Raw genomic sequence first — 23,762 nt, forward strand, 5'->3', positions numbered from 1 at the left:
AAGCAATAGACTTAAATTGCAGCAAGGGAGGTTTAAGTTGGACATTAGGAAAAACTTCCTAAGCACTGGAACAAATTGCCTAGGAAGGTTGTGGAATCTCCATCATGAGGGTGGGGGGTTTAAGAGCAGATTAGACAAACACCTGTCAAGGATCAGCTAGATAATGCTTAGTTCTGCCTTGAGTGCAGGGGACTGGACCAGAAGACCTCTGAAGGTTCCTTCCAGTTCTATGATTCTATGAATCATAGAATATCAGAGTTGGAAGGGACCTCAGGAGGTCATCTAGTCCAACCCCCTGCTCAAAGCAGGACCAGTCCCCAATGTTTGCCCTGGATCCCTAAATGGCCACCTCAAGGATTGAACTCACAACCCTGGGTTTAGCAGGCCAATGCTCAAACCACTGAGCTATCCCTCCCCCCGTATCCTAAGTATGATTCTACTTAGTCAAAGCAAACGCAGCATCACTGCAAATTTCCCCATACTGTCCTGCCAATGCGTTTCAATCCTCTAGGGGTGAGATAGCACCAAGTCCCCATGCCCTTTCGATCTTTGACCTTTTTCTGAGCTTGTCAGAAATTAGTATCTGGGAAGCAGTGCTGACTAGGAGTTCTGCGTTTTATCCCCACCTCTGCTACTGTACAACCCGCACAAAACACCTAGGCCCAAACCCTCAAAGGTATTTAAGCTTTGAACTTCCTTTGACTTCAGTAGGTGTTAGGCACCTAAATACCGTTGAGAACCTGGGCCATAATCTCCCTCTGCCTAAATTTGCCCATTTGAAGATAACACCTACCTACCTCCAAGTGATGTTGTCATGCTTAACTAATATTAACACCTTAGTGCATTAATGTGCTTTGCGACTTCCAGATGAAAGCTGCTATAGCTTTGCAACATATCTGTGGTAGAGAGTTTTTTATGATGAGTCCTCCAGAGAGAGACCACCAATGCCGATTTCACATAGGCCTCAGAACAACAACTAGATGAGAAGCAATATTGGTTGTTTGTTACCATAGGCTGGATTTAAATCAGGGACCCCAGGAGTGGTTCCCAAGCAGGTCTCAGCGCAGCTAGGCCGCACCATCTGCTAGCAGAGGAACAGCATCCTCTCACAGCCTCGGCCGCACGCCTTCAGTGGCCAGCAGCAGGTCACAAACCCCACATGGAGGACACAGGAGCAGTGCCATGAGATCAGGAAGTGGCAGGGGTCTCAGCATGCAGGGTGGCAGGCCAGATAAAATGATCTGGCAGGCTGGATGTAGGCTCTGCGACACCAGTGGCCCATCCCTTTCTTTTGGTCTGGTGGTTGGGGGGCCCCTGTGAGAGGGGGAGCCCTCTGCAAGTGCACTGAGTGCATATTGGTTAATCTGGGCCTACCTACTCACCCACAGGTTTCAAAGAAGACTGTTAAGATGGAGTGTTCATTTGCGTAGTGCCAACCTGCATACGAGGTACCAGGAGAGTCGTGTTAACAGAGGGGAGCCCCAAGAGGGGCTCATGGCATGAAAAAGTTTGGGAACCACTAGGTAAGAGACTTTATAGCCTTTGGCCAGTTATCTAAGCCATCCAGCCTCTGCACCTCACAGGGGTTATTTGGATGTTCTGCCAGGTAGGATATCACTGAAGTCAGTGTTTTGACTTTGTCCCTTAGTAAAGAAAAAATAAACTATGTGTAACATTTATTTTAAGCTTCCCTTTGGAGCTTTAGGGTCAAATTCTACCTGTTGCTGCCAATGGCTACATACCACTAAAAGCAGGGCCAGCCACAGACGATGCTGGACGCCTGGATACCACCTTCTGTCACTCACAGAAAGACCTCCTCACAGGGCCACCATAATGTCCCTTGCGCACCACTCACCAAACAAAGCACTACAGAAATTCACAAGAGTGCTCCAAAACACAGCACATTACAACAGTGAATAGAGCACTGGACAGGGGCATGCGAGACCTGGGGTTTATTCCCAGCTCTGCCCTTGGTTTGCTGGGTGACCTTTTGGCAAGTCACGTCACTTCCCTGTACCTCAGTCTGCCCCATCTGTAAAATGGACATATTGATACTGACCTCCTTTGTAAAGTGTATTGAGCTCTATAGGTGAAAAGGGCTACGTATTATTGTCATAGAGTTTGGGGCTATTTTAGTAAAATGCTACAGTATATTTCATATTGGGAGGGACATAATGGAGCATGGCCAACAGGCCAGGAGACATGGCCCACATATTTCTGCATGTACACATATGCAGCCACCCTGACCACCTTATCAGTGCATCTGTATATCTAGTTTCAGAGTAGCAGCCATGTTAGCCTGAATCCACAAAAAGAAAAGGAGGATTTGTGGCACCTTAGAGACTAACAAATTTATTAGAGCATAAGCTTTCGTGAGTCTACAGCTGCAGCTACAGCTCACGAAAGCTGATGCTCTAATAAATTTGTTAGTCTCTAAGGTGCCACAAATCCTCCTTTTCTTTCTGTATATCTATCAATTGATCTATGTATTTTATATTTAGTTCCTATCTGTTTATTTATATTAGCATGACAGCTAAGCTCCTGCCTATGCTCAGCTTCCCATGTATATAAGACCTGGTCTACACAAAAATTTGGCCTGCATAGTTATGTCAGTGAGGAGCATGAAAAAAAAAATCAAGCTGCTAACCAACGTAGCTATGCCAACAAGAGCCCTAATCTACCTGCAGTTACACCAACAAAACATTCCTTTTGCCGGGAGAGTTTGTTTTGTTCATTGGAACCAGCATAAACTGAACCAACAAAAGCACTCTTTTGCCACTAGGAGGGATTACTGGTACAGTTACATCACCAAGGCCTTCCTCATACCCTGAGCAGGACGAGAACGCCCAAGGAATGTAGGGTTGATCTCAGACAGAAATATTTGTAGGACGATTCTGAAGTGTACTAGTGCCCCCAGATAGTGGGGGGATTGGGTTTTATGGCTAGTTCCACACAGCCAGAATTTGACTGGGTGGAGTCACAGATCTTTTTTCCCCCAACCTCTATTTTTAAACCCGCACTTATTTTTCACGCATGTTGCCCTGTCTGTCTCAGGTGTTAAATACAGGGAAGTAAAGTCGAATTGTGGTTTTTTTCTCTCTGTGTGCTGGAACATTTTAAACACTTACAGTCCTGAGGTCAGTGTGCTGGAAGTGTCAGCTTTCTGCTGAGGAGGAAGCCTGTGTACGTGTGCCCGTGGTAGGCCCTACGAATCACTCTCCAGGCCGACGTACCTGAGAGTCTCAAATTTGGCCTGAAGGCGAGGAGAAACGCAGTTCGAACACCATTTATCACCCCTGTCTTTCAACAGCTCTCACAGAGTCATCCAATATCTGCTCGAGTGCTCAGCGGCTCCCGTCCACATTTGAAAGAAAGGTCACGCGGAGTGCTTCGGCAGAACCAGTCACAGATGTGGAAGGAGGGGGGTGTTTTCAACCTTCAGCAGGTTTTTGGAGGCCTGCTCCAGGGGGTGAAAAGATTTTTTTTTGTGGGGGAAGGAAGGAGTGAGTATTTTCCGTGGTCTTTGTGCGGAAATGATTGTCCAATTTTAAAGGAGTTCATGAATGGTGAAGATTATTATTAATAATTAGAGGAGCCCCAAAAAGATCAGGTTCACCTTGTATTATGGGCAGCACAAACACATGCTAAGAGACTCTCTCAGCCATGAAGAATTCACAGTCTCAGTAGACAAGGCAGCCAAAGGTGAAGTGAATAGCTGGAGCTCTCTGGCTCAGCCAGGATTAGAAATCAGGTCTCCTGACTCTCCAACAACTGCCCTACCCGCGAGACCACACAGCCTCTGTTAGCATTGGAATAATTTGCCAAGTGTCATGGGGGATTCGCCATCACAGACAGTGTATTTTCTAAAAGATCTGCCCTAGGAATTATTTTGGGGACAGACTAGATGATCACAGTGGTCCCTTCTGGCTAGGGCCCTACCAAATTCACGGCCATGAAGAACACATCACGGACTGTGAAATCTGGTCTCCCCCCATAAAATGTGTTCTTTTCTGTGCTTTTACCCTATACTATACAGATTTCACGGGGGAGACCAGCGTTTCTCAAACTGGGGGTCCTGACCCAAAAGGGAGTTGCAGGGGGGGTCGCAAAGTTATTTTAGGGCAGTCACGGTATTGTCACCTTTACTTCTGCGCAGCTGCCTTCAGAGCTGGGTGGCTGGTGAGTGACAGCTGCTGACTGAGGGCCCAGCTCTGCAGGCAGCAGCGCAGAAGTAAGGGTGGCAACACCATACCCTGCCATCCTTCCTTCTGCGCTCTTGCTGGCAGCGACTCTGCCTTCAGAGCTGGGCTCCCGGCCAGCAGCTGCTGCTCTCCAGCCAGCAGCCTCGCAGAAGTAAGAGTAACAGTACCTCAATCCCCCCTACAATAACCTTGCGACCCACACACACACACACACCTCCTTTTTGGGTCAGGACCCTTACAATTACAGCGCCATGAAATTTCAGTTTTAAATAGCTGAAATCGGGAAATTTACAATTTTTAAAACCCTATGACCGAAAAATTGACCAAAATGGACCGTGAATTTGGTAGGGCCCCTATTTCTGGCACTGGAATCTATGAATCAGTAGAGCTATTAGAATTAGTAGTAGTAGGGTTGTTATTTATTTATTTATTCTATTCCATTTACACCGTACCTTAAAGCCAGGGAGCTCAGATGGCTTTACAAACATTAATGAGGTAAGCCTCACAATAGCTTGATGATACTATGCTGAGAAGTGTATTAGATGCAAATGTAGTACTGGAATAAGGGTTTTACACTAAAACACAGCTCCACACTTAGACCGCACAGGAACCAAAGAAGTACTTGTCATGAGAGATCAAACCTTTGAGCCATCGAGTTGAGCATCCTGTTTCCAAGTCTCACCAGTACCCAATGCTTCCAAATAAGCTAATATATCATTGTTACAGCCACCCCAACAAAAAAACTCAGAACCAACAGACAAAAATGCATCATTTACAAATGTGCAACATTCACAGATCTTACTGCCAAAAAGAGCCATTTTGATCATCTAGTCTGACCCCCCGCATCAGAGCATAAATTTTTAGCCGGTGATTCCACCATTGAGCCCAATAGCTTGTAGTTTAATTAGAGCATCTCTCTTAGAAAGACATCCAGTCTTGATTTAATATTAGTGTTGCTTCCTAGCACCAACAGGTAGACAAAACCCTGAAGCATGAGGTTTGAGTAGCATTGTCTTCATTTTGCATAGCTGCAAAGGTTACTGATGATCATAAATCTTTTCAAACTAGGTCATAAATACTCCCCATGGCCCCAGAGAATACACTCAGCTGTCACACAGCTGGGCGAGATGTAAGAACTAGCATAGAATAGAATACCCATTGGATAAATCTTCTATTGGCCCTAGCCAGTTGACCACCAGTTTAATTCCCCGCTAAGGCTATTTTGGCAAGATAGCCTAGGAGTTCTACATACTAAAAATCTAGTGGAAAGTGGTGTAATTATTACTTGACAGCTTAATTGATAACTATGTAGCTGGAGCCCTTTAGATTTATGCGACCAGTCGAGACCAACTCTTTACTCGGGGTGCGCATGCTGTTTTACACTGTTATTATTATAGTTCGTCACTGATTGATCAGGAATGTGAAGTCTCCTTCCTGGGTGGTGGTCAAAATGTCACTGTTCCATTCACCAAAAAAAATAAAGCTTTCTTGATACTGGGCATGTTCCTGGGGCCTTTCCCTTTATAGCTACATATTAATTTAACCTCTTGACACCTCTATCATCATCCCTGATTAACAGCTGAAGTAAACTGAGGCACGGAGTGTTTAAGGATGGGATTTTCGAAGGCACTCAGTGTTGGCCTACCGAAGGAGAGCTTTACTATTGATTTCCAGGCAAGCAGAGTTAGGCCAAAGCTGAGCAATTTTGAAAATCTTCCCCTCTTGCTTTAAGCACAGAAGAAACCCATTTCCATGACTAGAATAAAACTCACATCAGTTGACGCCCAACCCTGCGCCTTTAATCGCAACACCATCGTTGATGTCCCATATTATCTTACACATTCTTCATTTCCATCTTCACAATATCAGCAAAGGAAGTGACTCATTGTGTTTGCTGGAGCTGTATTTATAGGCAAGCACCTTGTGTACGTGATTTAGAAGGGCTATCAATCCTTTGTCTTCAGAAACCACCCTCCCATAAACTGAGTTCCCATCTGGATTCAAGACACATATTTTTCCCCCACCACCATGCAGTCTTGCAATATTGTCTAGGTGCATTAAGAGGTATTTAAGCAGGACTCTGAAGTAGCTGTATTCCACTGGCACAGATCAGACACCAGAGTAGATGGACCATTGGTCTATACTACTGTGGCAATTATTGTATTCCTATGCCTGTAGTTCTGAAGCTTCCAATGCATTACAACTTGCCACCCTGACATGCTATTATTAATAATCATAATCTTTAATATTTGGCACATCTATAATGTTTTTCCTCTGTAGGGCTTTGCAAACGTGCATCATCTTATTATCCTTGTTTTTCAAATGGGGAAATTGATGCGCAAAAATATTAAGCCCAAAAATTTTAAAAAACCTGGGTGCCTGAAGTTAAGTCCTTACATCTATTTTCAGCCCTCCCCAAATCAGGTTTCTAAGACAAAACTGGGCAACCAAAAAAGGGAGATGCCCAGAAGTAGAGGCCACTTCTGAAAATCTGAACCTAAAAGACTGCGATTGCACTGTGAATCAGTGGCAGAGGAGGGAATAGAACCCGGGAGTCCTCCAGTCACTTGCTCTAACTACGCCTAAGACTCCTTCGTGTGGTACAATGTCAGAATGAGAGGCAAATAATGAAATTGTTTATGGACATTTCTAAGGCATTTAACATCATCATAGCATCTGAGTACCCTTTAATTAGCCACATCAATACTAGATTAGATAAATATTAAAATAATTTGAGCCTACAACTGCTGCTGATTCCAGAAAGGCTTTTGAAACCACATCCAGCACAAAAGTTTAATCATGTAAATTCTTTGATCGTAAAGGGAAAGGGCTAACCAAGAAGCATGTCAAAATGACTTGGTGTCAGTAAAGATGGGGAAGTTCAGACTTGAAGAGCCAGGATTCTGGGAGTCTGCTGCAACTGAATTGTAAGGAATAGCCCTTTAAGAGAGCAAAGGTCAAGCGACTCCTCCCTCCCCCTTTGCCAGCTGTACTTCATCCCAGAGAAAGAGGAGCTCCCTGAGATGAGCAGATTCACCAACAGACTTGCCTGCAGATCTAGTGCATAAGATAAACCTGGCAATGGGGTGGATGGCCGACAAATCATCTACATACTAGGGGCCTGATCCAACTCGCCCTGTGACCAATGGGAGTCTTTCCATTGGCTTTAATGGGAGCTCCGTCAGGCCCTATAAACTGGACATGGACTGAGGATAGGAAGGAGACCTGGCACTTGAGAAGTGACCGTCTTATCAGGCCCAGTTTTCAAACTGTGGCCTACCTCTGTGCAACATTGCACTGACGCAGCCCGTGTGTGAGCAGTTTCCAGCCCAGGTGGTAGAATTTATCCCTGCTAGACACACTGAGAGTCACACATGGAGACCAGGTTAAGGCCTCTTTAAACATTTTCCACCTCTCATCTCCCAGCTGCTCCTAAACTTTGGGGAAAGTAACGGGGCTGTCACTCCACCCATTGGTCAAAGGGGACCTAAAGAAAAGCCTCACCTCTGCTGAAATGAGTCCCTAACCTCTGCCTTCAACATAATATTAAGTAACATCGGCTTTAGGGATAGATAATATAGACTCAGACTGTACAATTTAGAATGAAGGAGTAAAAGCTTACATTGGGACCAGACGTATCCACATACAGGTGATTCTTGCATCACTCAGACCAATGCCTGGTGGAATGCAATGTTCAGATGGGATCTACAGTACACACAATGGGCATTCAAACAGCTGGGTGTTTACCTTTGCATAGGGATACAGGCCTGTACATGATGGGGGAGGAAGTGGTACCAAATGAGCCAGCCAGCAAGGTGCACACATTTGGAAAGCTAATGGAGATGGGTAATCAGTCTTTGTAGCTAAGTGCCCTTGGCATAATGGAAGTCATCATCATCATCTCTACCATGGATTTACATATGATTCAGGAGTCCAATCCTGGAACCAGGTTGAGGCGATCATATGACCCTCCAAGAACACAGTTTTTCAGAACCCTAAGTGTCTCGCCCTGGAACAAGCCAGAAGCAGACTATGACTTTGGTGGGTGTAAATCAGGACACGACTTGGCTCTTTGGACTCAGTTCCAACCTCAGTCTGACACGTGTCACTCTGTTGAAAACAGTAACAGCGGGCAGAATTAAGCCTATTTTGTCTATCCAAAACATAAAAGATTTAATCCAGATTCTAATCTCACACCAGTCCAATTCAAGAGTAACTCCACTGAAGTCAGAGCGATTACATCGGCACAACAATGGCATGAGAGGAGGATCAGGCAGGCCCCTTCTCTTTTCACCTCTTTATTTGTTGCAGAACATGCATCCTATCAACACTTCAGGGAAACAATCCACCACCAGCACCGAATCCCTGAGCATTGAAGAAGTCCGGACATGATCATGTTCCATGCTTCAGGCTCCTTCTATGAGATTCTTTTTAGAAAAGTCAAGGGCTGCAAGGCAAGTGGTGACATTTAGTGATCATCTATGACAAGTCATCCATTCCGCCGAGGACCAAGAAGGGTTGTCAGCACATGAAATTCAAAGCCTGGCCCTCGCTTAGGGTCAGATCTAAAGCCCTTTGAATTGAATGGGAGTCTTTGCACCGACTTCAATGGGCTTTGGATCTGGCCCGAACAACAGAGGCTGAGAAGGCAGTGAATTTTTTAGAAGCAGCTGCTTCGGGAGAATCGGCATAAGCAGACTCGGTTGAACCGATGCAGCTTCTCTGAAAACAGCCCATTCCTGCTGCTGAACGCACTGATAGAAGCTGCCGCTGTTGAGCTGAATACAAAGAGCAGTGTCAGCCAGTCAGCATTTGAGCAAGGGAAAATGTAGGCTGGATATCACAGGAAAAATCTTAACAGTGAGACACATTCAGCTGGGGCATAGGCTCCAGAGATAGGTGGTCGAAGCCCCATTTTGGGGACATTTAAAACAGGGCTGGACAAAGCACCGTCAATTGCACTGTAGGAAAGAATCCTGCATTGGGCTGTCATAGGGGGAGTGGGAATAAATTACCTCATGGGTCTGTGCCATTGCTGTGGGTCTAATTCCACCCTGAAGACCAGTACGATCTCAGTGGGAGTTGGGCTCATGTGTCTGATGGCAAAATCCAGCCCTAGGATTCTATGACCAGTACCATTGCCCTAGGAGTGTATATTAGTTTTGATCCATTGGCGTAACTTCTATTGGCAGCTTCTATTGGTAGCTGCCCACACAATGCTTAGCTAGGCAAATGTGCCCATATTTCTAATCCATATTCAGCCACAGAGTTGGTCAAACTCAGCAGTACGTAGATGTTCTAAATTCAGTGCAGCCAGGTTGTGATCCCGTGGACTCTTTCCATTTACTTTAATGGGACATTGGGTCAGGTTCCTAACGTGCCATTCCTCCTGCAGAAGAACCCTGTAGGGCGTGTGGGGGTGAGGGGCGGAACATATATGTGTCTAACAGCCAGAAATCAGAACAGAGGCAAAGGAATCGGCGTATTAGCTCTCGAAAGGAAACGTATAACGAGACAATGCAATGTATTTCAAGAACAATGAGACGCAGGCCTGAGATGCAAAGTTTTGAGCTAATGCCTGACAGAGGTGTTCAGAGACCCATCATTACAAATGATTAGGCTGCAAGTAATCTTAAATAGATCTTAAATTAGAAGAGGAGGGTTGTGTCTAGCACCCGAGGGGGGGTAGAGAAAACTCCATGATGTGAGAAAGATCAAAACTCCCACTCAGTTTTTCCTCCTCATTCCAAAAGAACCCCACAACTTAAGGGAACTAACCTCTTCCAGTCTGACGTGGGTGCACACTGTGATCCTGATCCAGAAAAGCACTTAAGCACATACTTAACTGTCAGCATGGGAGTAGTCCCACTGAAGTCTCTGGAACTACTCGTGTGCTTAAAATAAAGCACGTGCTCAAGTGCTTTAGAAGATTGGGCTCTCTATTAGCGAACACTCAGTCACAGGGAACTCCCAAGGGAAGACTTTAAAGACCTATTGCTCCCTCCCCTGCCTTCCCCTCCTCCCAACCCAAAAATACCCTAGACACTTGCTATATCTCTTAGAACAGTCAGTAAGCCATTCAAGCCAAATTTCTCTACACAATGGAGGACTGACATATGAAACTTGCTGCAAAAGTCAGCAAGACAAGTAAGTACTATGTGTTCTCAGTTTAACGGGTGGAAGTTGGAAATCCTGGAAACAGTGACTCAGGGCAGAGAGACTGAACTCAAGTCCTGGGGTTAGAAAGATAAAAATTCAAGTCAATTTTGTATTTTAAGAAGTGACAATAAAGACAGGTGTCCTCAATGGACTCTACCTGGCCCTTACATGGCCCAGTGCGAAAGGGCTGCTCTGCCTTGCAAAGATAACTGCAATTCACACTGTGATATCAAATGAAAGACTTACGTATGCAGAGCAGACCCAGTTCCCCAAATAAATATAGCTATTCAAATCTCACAGGAGAACAAAACGTTCACCCCATTTCTGATTACCCATCTGGAAAAGCCCGTAAATAAGGATAGAATCAACAGGGTTCTATAGACACTAAAATGGTTTCTTTTTAAACTACTCTGAACACCTTTAGAGTTTTACAGAGTAACCATCCTATAGAGAATTATATCCCCATGAAAGAATATATATATATGGTATAAAAATCTTACGGAAAGGTTACCATTTTTTATTAAGTTCTACAGGATTTTTCATACATAAAGACATCCTAGCTGCCACTGTTCATGAAAGATCCCATGGCACATTTCAGAAATTCATCATTTGTAAGACCTTCTCTCCTCATTTTAGGTTCTACCTTGAGCAGTGGTTTTCAACCTGTGGTCCGTGGACCTCTGGGGGTCCACAGACTATGTCTAAAGGGTCCATGAAAGGTTGTAATTACCACAGAACAGTGATTTTCAACTTGGGGAATCGTGGACTATGTTTAAGATTTCCAAAGGGATCCACACCTCTATCTGAATTTTTTTAAGGATCCACAAATGAAAAAAAGGTTGAAAACCACAGACCTAGAGTCATGAACAAATTCCCAGTTATGATCCTGTCTACCTGAATTAACCCCTTCTCTTTTTCACTTCTTGTCCCAAACTGTTATACAAAATTATTACTCTACAGATTCTGCATTCCACCCTAACGGTGGGTGAAAAGATATATCACATGATATATATGGTGTTGTGAAGCTTAGTTCATGTTTTTGCAGTGTTTTGAGATCTTCAGACAAAATTACAAAGTATTGTTTTTATTAGCGATAACTCCAAACTGCAGAGTTCAGATAAGGATACCAACCACCAAAGTCCAGCAATGATTGAATGTGCGATTTCTCTTTGGCCATATTATAGATGAGCCCAAACTGTGACGTTCAGATCTGGATTCATATCCCAGTTTACCCAAAATTCAGTGGTTCAGACCCATGCCTAACCACTATTGTTTCCTCAGACTAGCTAAATATATTTTATAATTTATCAAGAAATCTATAAATCTACCCCAGAGCGACTTCTCCGGAAGTAAATTCATTTTGATAGTTTCTGAATGCAGGAAGGGATTAACTTCTTTAGCAATGTGTTTGCACTTTTGAAAGATACTGACACCTTTGCTCCTTAAAATGGGTTGTTGCTGGTTTGGGGCCAGGTGGTGGTGGTCAGTCCTTGTACTAAGGAAAAAACATTCTCAAGGAGGAACTAAAAATAGCTGAGATACCACAGCATTTACAGCCGTTAATATGTGTTTCTCCTGGCATCTTAACTATTTGTAAGCAATGCTTAGCTCTTAAACTAAGCCCTCACTTGATTGACTGAAGTTGTGGCAAGGTGTAACTGAAAGCAGAATTTGAAATGGAGGGTCTAAGCCTCAACTGATGTAAAGTGGCATCAGTCCATTGACTTCGGTGATCTATGAAGTCAATGGAGCTATTGTGAGTTCCATCTGCTGATGATTTGGCGCTTAGTGAAAGAACAAGTTATGGGTCCAACCAGTGTGAGAAGATGGTAATACTTCTAATGTAGGAACCGTTAAGCAAGTAGTTCAATTATAAGATTAATGGTAAACATTAGGGATGGATGAACTAAAAAGGTTCTGGGATTTGTCTTAAATAAGCTACCAGTTCAGCTACTTAACCCAACTAACATCAAAATTGGTGTATAAGTCTCCTGAGAACAATATTTCTCTAGCTTCCTTCTTCCAATGGAGAACAGGCATTCATGCAGTATTTAAGCACTTCTGGAATCAGCTGCAACCCAGAAGAACAACAGGCAGAGTGAAAATGTGAAATAATGGGATCAATAACAGTTGACCAGATGTTTTTGCACCTCAGAAAATATTCAACTCAAGCATTAGGCCAAAGCCTGTGAGAGACTCTTATTTTGTAGAAAGCAGTTTGACCGTGTCGAGTTGCTATCCTGAAGGCTATGCACAAAGCCCACAAAACAAATTTAAACTTAAAAAGCACAGCATATGCATATAATATAGAGTGGGCCAAAATGTGTCCAGGAAGCCCTATTCATTTCAATGGAGTTGCAATGGAATTATGTGGGCTATTGTTGTATAGATACGTTGTGTGTGTGTTTGTGTGTACAGCTAGTTTTGATACACATGGAGAGCATGTATCTATGACAGTAGGTCCTCAGTTACTTTTTCTATGTGCATTGTGTATTTACACACACACACACACACACACACACAATACGTCCTTCTCTGATGGTGGATGCACTCTCCATATATATAAAAGACATAAAAATGCTTATAAATAACATAATGAAGGTTGAAAAGTCAAGCACTCAACAGATAGGAAATGCCAGAATTAAAGTTGCCTGTGGAACCTTAATTCAGCCCCTTCGTGCATAAGGATACAGTATTCAATTATGTGATCATATACTATTTTTCCCCCTGCCTCGTTCTGTTCACAGGATGGAAGGGGCTCAGTATAATGAGAAGTTATTCTATATGTTGTTGCATCATAGAATCATAGAACTGGAAGGAACTTCAAGAGGTCATCTAGTCTAGGCCCCTGCACTCATGGCAGGACTAATTATCTAGACCATTCCTGACAGGTGTTTGTCTAACCTGCTCATAAAAATCCCCAATGATGGAGATTCCACAACCTCCCTAGGCAATTTATTCCAGTGCTTAAGCACCCTGACAGTTAGGAAGGTTTTCCTAATGTCCAACCTAAACCTCCCTTGCTGCAGTTTAAGCCCATTGCTTCTTGTCCTATCCTCAGAGGTTAAGGAGAACAATTTTTCTTCCTCCTCCGTGTAACAACCTTTTACATACTTGAAAACTATTATGTCCCCTCTCATTCTTCTCTTTTCCAGACTAAACAAACACAATTTTGTCAACCTTCTCTCATAGGTCATGTTTTCTAGACCTTTAATCATTGTTGTTGCTCTTCTCTAGACTCTCTCCAATTTGTCCAAATTCTTCCTGAAATGTGGCACCCAGAACTGGACACATTACTCCAGTTGAGGCCTAATCAGCACGGAGTAGAGCGGAAGAATTACTTCTCGTGTCTTACTTACAACACTCCTGCTAATCCTCATTATTCAGGGTATGGCCCCATCCTTTATTTATTGCATGCTTTTTAAACCCCGCTCTGAAGATAGAATTATTCATTTCTTCCTGGGTGTTTCCATGGCACTTGTCACTGTAGTATCTGAGTGCTTCACAAACATTAACACCCTGCGAGATGAGGGGATGGTAATATCCTCATTTTACAGATGGGGAGCAGGTGCACAGAGAGTTTAAGGTCAAAAGTATCCACTACTTTTGGATGCCCAAGTTGAGATGCCTACGACCTGATTTTACAGAGTATTCAGCATTACATAGCACTTTATATGTTCAAAGCACGGCTCCCATTGACTTCAGGTGCAGTTGTGAGCACTCAGCACTTCTGCAGATCAGACCCCAGGGTCTCAGGTTGGGCATCCAGAAAATGAGGAACATACAATTAGTGACCACCTGTGAAAAGTCTGCTTGAAATGACTTGCCTGGTACCACATAGGAGCTCTGTGACAAGAGGCAGGGATACAATCTCCAGGGGTGCATTCAACTGTCCTAACCATGAGACCATCCTTTTGCTGCCTGCAATCCCCTGCCTCATTCAGTGCAGCCAGAATGTTTTCCTGAGGTCCTGGCTGCACTTTTCCTCCTGATGATCCATTCAGACCCCATCCATGGCCCCACAAAGTCCTGGGAGCCTCCTCCTGGCTCAGGTCAAGATGGCCATCCATCACTTTAGGAGGAGGAAGCTGGACGGGGTGGTTGGAGCCTATTTCTGGTCCCTTGTCTGCTCACTTCTCTGGGCAGAGTCCTACAGACTCTCTGGATGCCTTTGAGGAGATGTGGGCACCGTCCGGGATTCTCTGCTCCGTGTCCCCCTCTGCCTCCCTCATTTTTAACCTTTGACCTCACTCCCGATCTTGTTTTTTCATTTGCTGTCCCCAGAAATCAGTGATAGCCTGGGTCTAGCAGCTGGGTCAACTCCCCTTAGCTGAGGGGGTTAGGCCTTTAGTTTTGGGCGGACCTCGACCTGCTTGTCTCCAGTTCTGCAAATAGCTCACACCTTCCAGCATCTGCAACAAATAAGGCAGGATTCCACAGACAACAGGTTTGTTCTTTACACCACCCTGATTCATCCCCCCGAATGGGTCCATCCTGCGCACTGAATGCACAGGGGGTCTTGTGGGGGAAAAAGCTGGCTTACCATGTAATTAAAGACTGTATCACAAGCACACACAAAAGGGGAGCAAATTAAGCTTGCAACCTTAATTCTGGCATTTCCCAACGTAGCTTTGCATCTTTAAAATTGTTCTTGCACCGTAGCTTTATCGTGCCTACGCGCGCGCGCGCGCGCATCTGTGGACTAATCCTGCACCACTAAAGGCAACAAAAGTTTTGCCACTGATTTGAATATGAGCAGAAGCGGGTCAATAAAGCAGGTATTGTGAGAGATGGTACTATCACCATTTACCATCACTCAAAGCCACCAATGGGCTTTGGGCCAGGCCCTAAGTAAAGCAAAACTGTTAGTGTAGGACCAAACCCAGAAGTCATTACTCATGCAAAGCTCCTGAGTTTTGCCTGAGTAAGGACTGAGGGATTTGAGCCTCGATAATACCTTCCATGGTGAGTCTTAGGCCGCGTGTTTTTACAAAGAGACTAGTAAACTGGAGAAAGAGTATCTTTACTCTCTGACACACACAAATGATTTCTCATGTACCTGGTAGAGCTGCCGTGTTATTTCAAAAATGAAGCAAGGCCGATTCAAAATTCAGAAGGGATCAGTTTTACTTAGAAATATTGTAGCAATAGATTGGTTAACCGTCCTTTGCCTGTTTTCGTATATCAAACTAGCTTTGGTAAATTGGTTAGTCTCTAAGGTGCCGCAAGTCCTCCTTTTCTTTTTGCGAATACAGACTAACACGGCTGCTACTCTGAAACCTTCTTACCTGTGTTATAGAAAAGAAAGTCTAAAATGGATAAATTCTCGAATGTGTATTCTAGAGAACAGAACGTCTCATCACCATGCAGAATAAAGATAATGGGTAAAATCCTGGCCCTGATGAGTCAATGGCAAAACTCCCATTGAGTTCAATGAGGTCCGGATTTTACCCACTATCTATACCCATACCCAATGTGTTTAACATGGTACATGTAATGCTAAAGCATCCGATCTTTCAAGCCTAGACTTCAGTTGGAGTTCCAAGCAAAGAGTGTTTGTGAGATCAGACCTCAAATGACAATATGTTCAAGAAAGAATTGCAGCCAATGTTTTATTACAGTTCCATTAGATAGATAGATAGATAGATAGATAGATAGATAGATAGATAGATAGATAGATAGATAGATAGATAGATAGATAGATAGATAGATAGATAGATAGTGAAGTGGTACAGGATGCAAGTCACAAGCAGAATTTTTCTCCCTGTTCCTCGTGAAAGACTTTTGGTCATAAGGCCTAATCCAGCTTCCATTAAAGACAATGGAAAGACACCAACTGAGTAGGCGTTAGTGAAATAGTCTTAAATCCATGTTCTGATCTCATTTAGACTGGTGTCAGTCAGATCAGAATCAATACTTTAGTCTTTACCTACAATCCATTGATGAGTCAAAGGAGGGAAAGGTGGAAGTGTTAAGAATTTTTTAAAAGGCAAAAAAACTCAAGCTTAATATCACCAAAGATGATGACTTCCTTTGATTAGTCAGACTAATTGAGACTAGCTTTATCGTTAGCAGATGATTAATTAGGAGTCAATGAGATCTCTATTTGCATCACAGTAATCCTCCACTCATTTTATTTCAACATTTAGTCTTTATGTTTTAAATATTCATTGAGAAAGCAGGTGATTAACATAGATTTGTTTTGATTTTATGTTTACACATCTTTATCAACAGCATAAAAAGGGAACCAGCCAGTGTTACAAAATTGATACTGTATGTGCCATATACATCCCGTTAATTCCTCATTTGTGATGTAGTCTTATTTTGGCTATATTTATTTGGAAGCAAGGGGAGGAAGAAGCTGAAGCAAAGACAAAACAACAAATCAAAGTCTTCTTTGGCCCACTTTATTTTCATCTTGAAAGTTACCAGCAGGAACCATGGGCCCAATCCTGCAATGCTTTGCTCACATGAGAAATTCCTACTCATGTGAGTAGGCCTATTGCAGTCAATGAACTTGCACCCATTGCCCTGTACCTTGTATAGTCATGTACCCGTGCAACACATGCATGAACTATTACCAGATCAGAATGGTATTTTATAGCCACTTTGCATTGGAGTAAATGGCTACACACAATTCAGAGCAAAGATGAAGCAAGCCCAATGGGTTTAATTCTGATCTCATGTAAATTGGCATAAATCTTTCAGACTAGTATCACTGAGAGCACATTTTGGCCCAATGGGACTACTTGAATGAGTAAGCAGTATTCACGTAAGTGGCTGTGAGATGGGGGCCTCCATTCTGTAGGTAAAAGGAATTCAGCTGTTTCATTGGCCTCAGATGTTGCCACCCTCAGAGCATAATAATTACTTTGTAGGTCATCTTTGTTGAGAGTTGAATATTATTTTTGTTTAATGACAACTATGAGGTCAACAAGCCTGACAGTGTTGCCAACCCTTGTGATTGTCTCACAAGACTCATGATGTTCGGTGCTTTTCTTAAAAGCCCCACTTCCTGGAGTCATGTAATTATGTAAGAATTTCAACTTTCTTTTTAAAGTTTCTTGCCCCCATGACTGTGGAGAAACACTAGGAAAACGTGAACCCTAAAGACAAACACCAGAAAGCAAGTTAAAAGACTCCCCAAATGTAGTGATTTATTTTAAATCTCAATATTTTAAAGTTAATCTCCTGAATTTGGGGGGCCTGGCCCATGATTTCTGATGGCTACAGGCAACATACCCTCTACTTTTTGACAGGCCGTGTGCGCAAAAAATTTCTTCTGTGCAAATTGTTGTGCTTCTGTGCAAATTTTTGTGCGCGTGGTGTTTTGCCATGTGTGCACAGCTTAGAAGGAACAGTGGCTAAGGGTTGGAAATATAGATTTCATCATCATCCTTTATATGCTGTTAGATTCCTGCTTCTGCAGTAAGCTCCATCCACTTCTCTAGGTTCAGCAGGCTCCGTTCGCATAGAGCTCATTCTAGGATCTGGACTTTAGACTGTAAAAAATGTCTCACTGCATAAAGAGGTGGTTTAGGGCAGCAATCACCAGTACAAAACATGAGGAAAGTTTATCACCATACAGGATTCTTTCCAAAGGTCTCGAGGCCTTTTTTTTTAAAGGCCTAAAAGCAGAGTTAGGTACCTCTCTGCTAGTGGTATCTTTGAAAACCTCCCCACTAAATTCCTAACTGTACATTTGTTATCATGGTTAGCACAGGGGCTTGAACCTGCAATCTCGGCAGCATAAGCTTCTAGAGCACGAGTGAAAGGAATGATTCACCTAGCTGGGAGCTGCAGCAGATTCAGATGCTTTGCAAATGAGGGGATCTGTAACAGACACTGAACAGTGGGTCACACTAACATGCACTTCATTTATTTTATTTTATTTTTAAACCACCGCAAACATTGCACTGGCCGTCGAAAGGAGCTGAAAAAGATACACGTCGCCCATACCCAGGAAAGCTATTTAATAAATATCATCAAAACAAAAATGAAAAGAATCCCCCCTCCACACACCGCCAAGCACAAAACGCCTGTAAGTCAACAGAATTTAATCTAGTTTATTCTCCAAAAAAAAAAAAAGAGGGAAAAAATATGAAAAACAAAACCAAAAAAAAAAAAAAACAGGTCTTAACACTAGCAGTAAATAAATTTATACAACCATTCAGTCTGTATAATAGGATGAAATAAATCTACATCTTTCTTAATTTGGTGCTTTGAATTATACATACAAACAACAATTACAGGAACTTGTTCACAATGCATATAGGCCTGAAGAATGGCTATCTGAAAACCCTCGCTGGCAATATCTGTATGTTAACACTGATTGCCCCAAAACCATTATTACTTCCTCTGTAAAAGGCCCAGTGCCTTGAATGAATGATCTGCCTACAGCTTTTAGTTAGTTAATTACTTAATGCATCAAACAACTTGAGCCAGCCAGAGAGAGAGAGAGAGAGAGAGAGAAGACACGACTGGCGGTTTGTCCATTCGTTCATTAGACCTGGTTCTTCTCAGTCGGCATTTTTATTCTCCTCCCCATCCGCCATTAAAAAAAATTTCCTCTGAGTCCTTCATGCCTGTCTTTACAGCTTACCCAGATGCAATAAAGTCTTCCTCAAATGTACAGTATTCCTTACAATATAAGTTATATGCAATGTTCAGCTTTTTTTTTTCACAGCACTAGAGACCCTGTTAAATAGGGAATATGAGTCTGAATGGCTTATTCACAGATGGAGTCCAGATTCAGAGGTTGAGAATACAGACACCATAGTGAGTTCCTTTAAAAAGTGGCAAACATCACTTTTTTTTCCTTTTTTTTTTCTTTTATGCCTTCAAATAACTTTTTTTTTTATTATTTTTATCCATTTGTTTCGGGCTTCAAATGGATAACTGCACGCCTGCAAAAATGCAAGTATATAAAGTAAATCTCATTTTGAGACCGTAAGCATTCAGCAGGGGAGTCTGTCTCTAACCCATGGCAGTGACCATGCTGGAAGGATGATGAGGTCCGAAAGAGAGGCTGGATGGCGGGTGCATCGGTGTCGGCGTAGTCAGCATGTGGCTAGAATGACTAAAAGGTGAAATGTGGCTGATGGAGGACATGTGTCTGGAGAGGGCGGCGGGGTTAAAGGAACTGCTCTTGGGGAAATCTTCCAGGCTGTCGTGGACCTTTTTGCACTTTTTGGATTTGCTAGACATTTTTCGGTTTCTGGTCTGAATTCCTTCTTTCTTCATAGTCAGGGGTCTGTTAATCTAAACAAAAATCAATTATTTTTTTATTGTCTTTTTTGCTGCTGTCCCTCCTCCCCAGATCACCGTGGAACTCATCACCAACACATCATTAAGACCTTGGAAACGGCCAACCAAATTCCAGATCCGAACGAGTCTTTTGGGAGCATGTGGAAAAAAAAGCTGGTAGGTTTTCATGGTTGCCCAGACTAATGTATGTAACTTCCAGTGACCAAAAGGGTTAGGTTACCATGTTCCAGGACACTAGGTAACTGGAGTGCATCTGCAAAACAAGCTAGTGAATATCAGCTCATATATTCCTTAAAGGCACTATCTCAACCCTCAAGGCCTCTCGTTAAGGCAAGTTTAAAATCATTAAAGCTAATACCCAGTGAAATAGTTAAATCTCAGTCTCATCTGCAAAGGACCCAAAATACTCTTGTCACCATCATAGAACTGGAAAAATACTGCAAAACGTGAGCAAAAAGTATTATTGGTATTTTTTTTTTAATAAATTTGCTTTGGACATGGTTAGTCCTTTTTGTGTGTGTTCCTTTTCTGCAGACATTTGCTTGCTCTGAGTTGTACTGGCAGGAAGCAAATTTAAAATGCACACACACAAATATTTGCAGAAAACCCAAACATTACATTCTCATGCATGAATATTTGCACCAGCAGCGAAATTCACACATCCAATCAGGGAAGAGAATCAATACCATGTGACTTATCGAACCAACCACAACTAAGCTCAGGTAGGAAATGCTGAATATCTAATTCTCACAGGCTGAAATTCATCTGTATTCAGAGGCCAGTATCAGACACATGTCCCACTTAAGTCCCACTTACGGCTTAAGGGCTTAGCTGGGACTTAAGTGATGCAAAGGCCTTTTGCTGACTTCTCTGCACAGGGATGAATTTCACCCACAGCAAACTATGCTCCATCCAGAGAGTTCGCCAAAATATTAACCAGATCATTTTGAATATTAGTATTAACAATATATTTGAGGGAATCACAATAAGCTGGTAGATATCGTGCAAGTGGGGAAAGAGGCTAAATATATCTGATAAATTATCCCCTGCAAATTATTCTCTCATCTCTAGTAAATGATGATAAATAAAAGTGTAAAAACATCATTCCTGCACCATTGTGACCATTATTTATGACTACAGGAAAATTTACCTTCTTGTTTGTAGGCTATTGCATGGTGCTCTCCACCATAGCATATGAGTTATTAATTAATGTATGCAATAGCCTACTCAGGTAGGGCAAGTATTATCTCCATTCTCTAGAGGGGGATCTGAAGCCAGATCAGACAGGAAGCCTATGGAAAAGCCAGGAAAAAGACCCAGCTTTCATGGGTCCCAGTCTAGCACCTTTAACTACAAGACCAGCCTGCTTCTCAATTGCCTTTTGTAACTCAGAGGACTGGAACCCCTGAGAGATGAAGCTTTTCACCCGTGGAATTCTGGCTCAAATCCAGCCCAGGCCAGTAGTAATCAAAAGTTGCTATCATCCAAGTCTATTTGATGGCCTATTTTAAATGAGTCAGTGGTGTCACCCCAGTTCCTAGCAGAGAAGTATTCCCATTAGATTGCTAATGAGGCTGCCAATTGAAAATGGAGAGGCCTGGGACTGAACGAGCCCAGAACGTGAGCTACCGAGTTAGTTCTAAGGACACTCCAGTTTGAAGGGTATTGGGGACAGTTTGCACCATTCCTGACCACACCATGCGTGTTCGGTAGCTACACAGACCACTGCCGTCAGGGTGGTCAATTCTGCACCTTCCACCAGCACTGGGTGGGGGATTATGTGGCCCCATTTCTCCGAGCAGAGTGAGTGCTCGTGAGTTCCGCACAGCAAGATCACATGCAGTATGCGCCGGGTGCAAGTGTTATACACAGGTGCCCATGGTGATCTGGCAGGGGAGACCTGAGGCTGAATTTTGGTGTGATCCCAAGGGCAGGATAAAAAGAGATTTTGGTTTTCCACTGACTTTAAAATGTAGTCACAGTATAATTAAAAGCTCGCCATAGGAACTGAACCCAGGGATCTTTTCTGTTTCCACTGCACATAAACATGCGGTCCAGAGGTTAAGACACGGCTCCCTTTTCGGCAAAATTATCTCTGCAGTAAAAATGCTAAACCCATGCTAAATAAGAGATTATTTAGAGTAGAATCATAATAGAAATGGGCCACACACTTGTATATGAAAATCATTCATTTCAGATGGATTCCATTAATTATGGGCAATCCTGCAAGGAAATACATTCTCTGCTTTACTGTATGCAGCATACAGACTATACTGTTCTTGGGACACACCGCTCCGCTGCCCTGTAGCTTCCAGCTATTGCAAAATAAGGGTCAGAACTTGCACCTATTGAAGTCAGTGGCAGCTCACACATTTCAAAGGGTGCACACTTGAGCGTTGTGAGCCCGATCCTGTGAGATGCAAGGTGCTGAGCATCCTCCACTCCCTTTGAAGTCAATCGGGCCTGATCCTACTTCTAGGGAATATTGCATGTAAGTTCAATGCAGCAAGATCAGCCTCAAAAGCCCCAAATTCAACACATCAACTAGATGGGATAGTCAGAGATGACCCGTGCCTGCCGATAGTGGGGGGGCAAACTGTGGGCAGCCGGCTTCAGCACTGTTACTGAGCATGCTCAGTCTGTGTGAGCATGCTCAGTACAAGCCAAGCAGCAAATCTGGGGGGGAGGGGGGAAAGCGACTCTGCACGCTCACCTCCCCTCCCCACCCCCCCAGCATCGCCTCTGGGTAGTCTTATATATTATAGGTCTGATCTTGCTCGGACTAAAGACAGCGGGATTTTTGCCATTGACCTCAATGGTGCTCTGTGTCTGCAGCAGATTTAGTCATTATAATGTTCAATTAGTCGCCAGGAGTCCCTGTATCTGAGAAAGCACTTGAGGATCCTAGAAGGCGCCCTATAAATGTGAAATATTAGTCATTATTAATACGATTGTTAATGGGTCCTATTAAAATCAAAAGGACACTTGACAGTGACTTCAATAGAAGCAGGAATGAGTCCCAAGACTATTATTACTAATATCCTCCAGGCAACTGGGTTTGCTTTACCGGCAGGAATCTAGTGGAATACTAAAAATAGATTAACATAACAGGGAGGGTCAGGGAATAGTGACAATATTATTCCCTTGCTGTATTAGCCAGAACCCAGCCCTGCTGTCATTTCAGCCATAGAATTGGTCTCACTGGGAGTTTTCCCTACAGATCAGTTGCAGGAGTGGGCTCTAAAAAGACATAACCGTTTAAAGGTTTGAATAAAACTCATTAATAAAAACACGAAAATGCAAGAACAATCAAAAACGTATTTCATATATTTGATCCATTATATTCAGTGACTATTCCTCACAGTGCCCATACTAAAAGATGTTGAATGCTTCTTTGGAGGGACAGGAGGCCTTAAATTGCTGTTGATCACCACAGCTTACTAGAGACTCTTAGCACCAGTTAAGAATGGACTTATCTGACGAGACCCAGAGACGTACAGACTTCTGTCCCACTGCTCACTAGAAAATGCACATGGCCTGTGTAAACTGGTGTTCCTCCATCAACTTCAGTGATGTCCCTTTTCAGCACCTGAGGATCTCTACGCTTTCTTGTAAATATATTGGCCTCTAGAGGAAGCCTGTCCACCTGCCATAACCGGCCCCCTTGGTAGCAAAGCATTGACTGAAGGATTAGTCTGATGCTATTCACAAGACAGTTAACACAATCTTATTGATCCTGCCTCCCGGAAAGACAGCAAAGGAAGTGGCCTCCACATGAAGGCGACTCAACAAAACTCCCAATGCTTTAAAGCACATCATGGAAACCAGTCACCACACGGGATGCTGCCTTCCTGCCCTCTCCCTCTCCACACTCCCAGGTATCTGCTTTCACAGCCTGCCTTCTCCCAGCTATGTTCCTTCTGGTTTGTTTTCTTTGTTGGTATTTGCCTATCTCCCTAACCTCTACAACAGGCTAGGGACTTTGCAGTCAGAGGCTCTTACATTGACTGGGCAGGAGAAAGGTGTTAATAAATAAAACCTTGATCTTCCACCTCGCAGTCAAAGATCTTTAGATCTGGAGGGGAGGTGGTATTTTCAAGTGAAAAGCAGTGCTGGGAGTTGCTACCTTCCCTC

At 43.2% G+C, this 23,762-nt stretch overlaps 1 protein-coding gene across 11 annotated transcripts in view; it reads right to left on the minus strand.

Annotated features, from left to right (window-relative positions):
• Positions 1–16,533: 16,533 nt before the first annotated feature.
• GATA3 (GATA binding protein 3) overlaps positions 16,534–23,762 on the minus strand; it is a 34,817-nt gene continuing 27,588 nt past the window's right edge. For 7 of the 11 annotated variants that reach the window (XM_073328809.2, XM_073328812.2, XM_073328810.2 and 4 more), the window contains exon 6: positions 16,534–19,622. In XM_073328809.2, the coding sequence (XP_073184910.1) occupies positions 19,338–19,622 (285 nt within the window). In that variant the 3' untranslated portion in view covers positions 16,534–19,337. The remainder of the gene's footprint in view (positions 19,623–23,762) is intronic. The other 4 variants (XM_078851189.1, XM_078851188.1, XM_073328814.2 and 1 more) reach the window with 2 other exon arrangements.

The sequence above is a fragment of the Lepidochelys kempii genome, chromosome 1 (assembly GCF_965140285.1).
Source record: "Lepidochelys kempii isolate rLepKem1 chromosome 1, rLepKem1.hap1, whole genome shotgun sequence".
In the NCBI taxonomy this organism is placed as follows: Eukaryota; Metazoa; Chordata; order Testudines; family Cheloniidae; genus Lepidochelys; species Lepidochelys kempii.